Source organism: Megalops cyprinoides, chromosome 15 (genome assembly GCF_013368585.1).
Source record: "Megalops cyprinoides isolate fMegCyp1 chromosome 15, fMegCyp1.pri, whole genome shotgun sequence".
Classification (NCBI taxonomy): domain Eukaryota; kingdom Metazoa; phylum Chordata; class Actinopteri; order Elopiformes; family Megalopidae; genus Megalops; species Megalops cyprinoides.
In genome coordinates, this window is record NC_050597.1 from 575,270 (window position 1) to 580,000 (window position 4,731).

The 4,731-nt window shown below is 52.4% G+C and overlaps 1 protein-coding gene across 2 annotated transcripts in view; it reads right to left on the reverse strand.

Annotated features, from left to right (window-relative positions):
- Positions 1-427: 427 nt before the first annotated feature.
- LOC118789788 (alpha-actinin-2-like) overlaps positions 428-4,731 on the reverse strand; it is a 24,338-nt gene continuing 20,034 nt past the window's right edge. Inside the window, exons 16-22 of one of the 2 annotated variants that reach the window (XM_036546424.1) lie at positions 4,592-4,726; positions 3,955-4,134; positions 3,040-3,186; positions 2,487-2,563; positions 1,531-1,600; positions 1,269-1,427; positions 428-923 (exon numbers count right to left, since the gene is read on the reverse strand). In XM_036546424.1, the coding sequence (XP_036402317.1) occupies positions 765-923; positions 1,269-1,427; positions 1,531-1,600; positions 2,487-2,563; positions 3,040-3,186; positions 3,955-4,134; positions 4,592-4,726 (927 nt within the window). In that variant the 3' untranslated portion in view covers positions 428-764. The remainder of the gene's footprint in view (positions 924-1,268; positions 1,428-1,530; positions 1,601-2,486; positions 2,564-3,039; positions 3,187-3,954; positions 4,135-4,591; positions 4,727-4,731) is intronic. The other variant, XM_036546423.1, reaches the window with a different exon arrangement.

Below are 4,731 nucleotides of genomic sequence, written 5' to 3' on the forward strand. Positions count from 1 at the left end.
CATTAGAACCCACTCCCAAAAAATCACGTAATCTGGTTACTTTTACAATAACTGTTTATTTGATGTTTGAATCACTGGAAAAGTATGAAATTGGAGATTGGGGTATATCTTACAATGTGCCTAAAACATTCACAAAGGCAGATAAAATAACAATGGGACAATTGCTTTTGACTTAAGCTTTTTAGTTCAAATTTCAGTCACCCAAACAATGCTACTAAGAAAACAGCATTAGCACACAAAAAACAACCCTCAAGCTACATTCCTCAGCTCTATACGATCTGCCATTAAAGTCAGACAGTGACCATTCATATTCCAATCTGAGGTACTAAAATAAAAAAAGTAAAAGTACATGTGGTGATCAATCAATAAATGATCTGAATTCCATTTTAACTGCAGTTTAGGCACTGGAAAGAAAGCAGATGCTGGCTATAGCAGATTTGCTGCACATGCAAAACCTCCTGATCATTATCGGTCCACTGAACTGGCCTGACTGTCAGATTCCACAGGTGTGTCAGATAAGAGAAGCAGTTTGGTTAATCCTGTAAATGAGAGCGATACGCGCTCCGTGTGATTTGAAACAGCAATGATGAGTGTGCCACACTGTAAGCATATAGTCTCTACGTTACACTGCCAATCTCTTGCATAATATCTCTCTAATACATGGTGTGTTTCTGGGTGTCTGAATGTAGATGAGATCCGACCTGCAGGAGAGATCTCCCGGGGTCAGGTGCTGGATGAGCAGGGGTCAGAGGTCATGCCCCGTGTTAGAGGTCGCTCTCTCCGTACAGGGCGGTGGAGAAAGAGGAGTAGTCCAGCGCCCCTGGCACCGCCCCCGGCCCTGTGTATGCGGGCATCCTAGAGACACAGTACTCCGCCTGCTCAGGGGGAAGCTCCTTCTGCAGCTCCTCCACCAGGATGTAGGGCTGCAGAGACACGAGCCCCGGAGTCACTCATACAGCTTGTTAGCATTAGCATGTTAGCCTGTAACCCTGTTGCTGAACCAATACCTGAACTTCTGAGCCTGTGTCTTTGGGGAATAAAAGCTCAGCTATGTGAAGAGACTGTATGTAAAATGTACTAAAGTTAGACCTGTACAAAGGGGGAATAACTGTACTATAAGTACTGTATAAGCACTGAATAAGTAGCATATTCATGTCGCTCCCTGAGACTTGGCAGTTGGAGTTATTACTGTTCTTCACTACAGTGTTTTTGCCCTGCTGTGGGGTGGCACAGCGCCCCCTGGCTGCAGCTCTGCGGATCTGTCCTACCTTATCGGCCGCCAGGATCCTGAAGGAGGCGATGACCTGCTCGGCTGTGTCGGTGTCGGCCGTCTCCCGGGTCATGAAGTCGATGAAGGACTGGAAGGAGACCACACCCGTGCCGTTCGGATCCACCAGCATCATGATGCGGGAGAACTCCACCTCCCCCTGGGGCACGGGGGCACAGGACGGGGCGACGTCAGAGACACATCACTCTGAGGACTCAGGACAGTGGGTAGGTATTTCTGTGCGAGTCTGAACGTGTCCCTACCAAATCGTAGCCCATAGAGATCAGGCAGGCCCTGAAGTCATCAGCATCCATGGCTCCGTTCTTCTTCTGCAGGGCGGGGGGGGGGGGGGGTCAGGAGGGACATCATCCCCCCCGGGTCACACAGGCAGCCCCAAGGAACAATGGAATGGAGAGGGGATGTCCAGATCCCAGCAGAGGCATACACACACATCCACATACACACACACACACACACACGCGCCCGTACACACACACACACACACACATGCGCACACACACATCCACATACACACACATCCACATACACACACATGCACGCGCACACATGCACACGCACACACACACACACGCCCGTACACACACACGCACACACACATCCACATACACACACATGCACACGCACACACGCGCCCGTACACACACACACACACACATGCACGCATACACATCCACATACACACACATACACACACATGCACACGCACACACACACACACACACGCCCGTACACACACACACACACACATGCGCACACACACATCCACATACACACACATGCACACGCACACACACGCACCCACACACACGCCCGTACACACACACACATGCGCACACACACATCCACATACACACACATGCACACGCACACACGCACACACACGCACCCGTACACACACACACACACACACACATGCGCACACACACACACACGCACACACACACGCCCGTATACACACACACACACACACACACATGCGCACACACACATCCACATATGCACGCACACACACACAAGCATAAACGCACACACATACACACAGATGCACACACAGTCAAACAGTTGCAGGGTACAGGAGCACACCAGCATAACACACAGAGAGAGAAGTGAAGCACAGTTAGCAGCGGCAGCCATGGATCTGTCTGCTGCTGACTGCTCCAGCCGGGACACACTCAGGCTCGGCCATCCTGGGGGCTCCTTCTCCTCATTCCCCACATGGCCCACACTGATGAGACCGGCCTTAAATTCATCAGGGCACAGTCTGCCAGCATCGTCCTGTAGCCACGCCCAGCGGTCACACAAAGGTGTCTGTCACATGCAGCGTCCATACAGCATGCAGAGAGTCACACGTGGGGCGGGGTTAGTCAGATTAGCTGCAGGAATAAAACAAACCCATTTAGAAACCAAATGCCTTCCACTTTCCAATGGAATTTATGAAGCTAATAACATATTTTCAAGAACAAATGGAAAACCAGCTGAACCCATTATCTTTACGTTATTACCCACAGCTAGCTTTTTGTTCCAGAGATCTGAAAAATTCTGTTCCAGAGATTTGAAAAAAATAAAATATATCATTTTAAAAATTAAATATATTTTTAGATTTCATGCAGGTTAGCCACCAACATATTCTTGACACCAACAGCTGCTGTGCTTTGCCTGATATCAGCTCATTTCCTTTCATCAGCAGGTTACATTAGTCACACAGCACACTGCTCTGCCCATCCTGAGGGGGTGGATGGACCGTACTGTACCCGGTCAAAGTGGTTGAAGGAGGACCGGAACTCGTTCATCTGCTCCTGACTGATCCCCTTGGCATCCCGGGTCAGGATCTGGGTCTCGATCTCGTTGATGGTTCTGGCAATGGTGGTCAGAAGCAACTCCCACCCGACACGAATGTGCTGTAGGAGAGGAGCAGAGTGCAGTGGTCAGCACGACCACACCACTGAAGTCAGCACGACCACACCACTGAAGTCAGCACGACCACACCGCTGTGATCAGCACGGCCACACCACTGAAGTCAGCACAGCCACACCACAGCAGTCAGCACAACCACACCACTGCCCCCAGCACGACCACACCGCTGCCCCCAGCACAACCACACCGCTGCCCCCAGCACGACCACACCGCTGCCCCCAGCACGACCACACCGCTGCGGTCAGCACAACCACACCACTGCGGTCAGCACGACCACACCGCTGCGGTCAGCACAACCACACCGCTGCCCCCAGCACGACCACACCGCTGCCCCCAGCACGACCACACCGCTGAAGTCAGCACGACCACACCGCTGAAGTCAGCACGACCACACCACTGCGGTCAGCACGACCACACCGCTGCCCCCAGCACGACCACACCACAGCGGTCAGCACAACCACACCACTGCGGTCAGCACGACCACACCGCTGCGGTCAGCACAACCACACCACAGCGGTCAGCACAACCACACCACTGCGGTCAGCACTACCACACCGCTGCGGTCAGCACGACCACACCACTGCCCCCAGCACTACCACACCGCTGCGGTCAGCACAGCCACAGCACACACATTTCAAGATCACAATGTGTCACAGTGTGTCATCAGCCCTCACTTGACACAGTGAAGCTGGCGTGACCACACTGCAGGGTGGGTTTGGAGCACGGGACACTGTCTCAGTAACAGCCCGTACCTCCATGGTGTAGTTGGTGTGCTTGTTGTCGAAAATGAGGGACTCCTGGATGAGCTGGTGGTCTCCCTCCAGTGTGTCGATGTTGGGCTTGTAGCTGACGATGACGTGCTCATACTGCTTCAACTGGGTCATCTGGTCCTCCAGCGTCTCCGCCATCTGCATGGCGGTGTTTCCGATTTCCTGCACACACAGAGACGAACATCCCTGCATACTCTACCACACCCCTGCACCCTGAGGGGGCTGAACAGACCCTCACAGCAGCCCTACACAGACACCGAGGGGCCCGACATTCAAACATATTCATGTTTGTATCACTTTACCCTAAAATATGTAAATCAAATAGAGTCGAATATGAAATTCAAATAGAAGAGTATATTACATGAAGCCAGGAGGATGCACTCCTCTCAGCTGGATGATTTAGTCACACTGCATGAGCATATTTTTCATCCTGTTACTCTGAATAAATCTAACTCTGACCCCTGTGTTTAACGCCTGGCTGTGATTGGAGGGAGAGGATGCTGAACTCTGACCCCCGTGTTTAACGCCTGGCTGTGATTGGAAGGGGGAGGAAGCTGAACTCTGACCCCCGTGTTTAATGCCTGCCTGTGATTGGAGGGAGAAGACACTGAACCCTGACCTCCATCCGTGTCTGTATCCAGGGCCCGATGAGGTTGGCCTGCGCTGCAAACTGCCGTCTGAGGCGCTCATGGGACTGCTGCCGGGCAAGCTCCTCCTGCAGACAGCCGTCCCTCTGAGGCACCAGCTGCTTCACCTGCG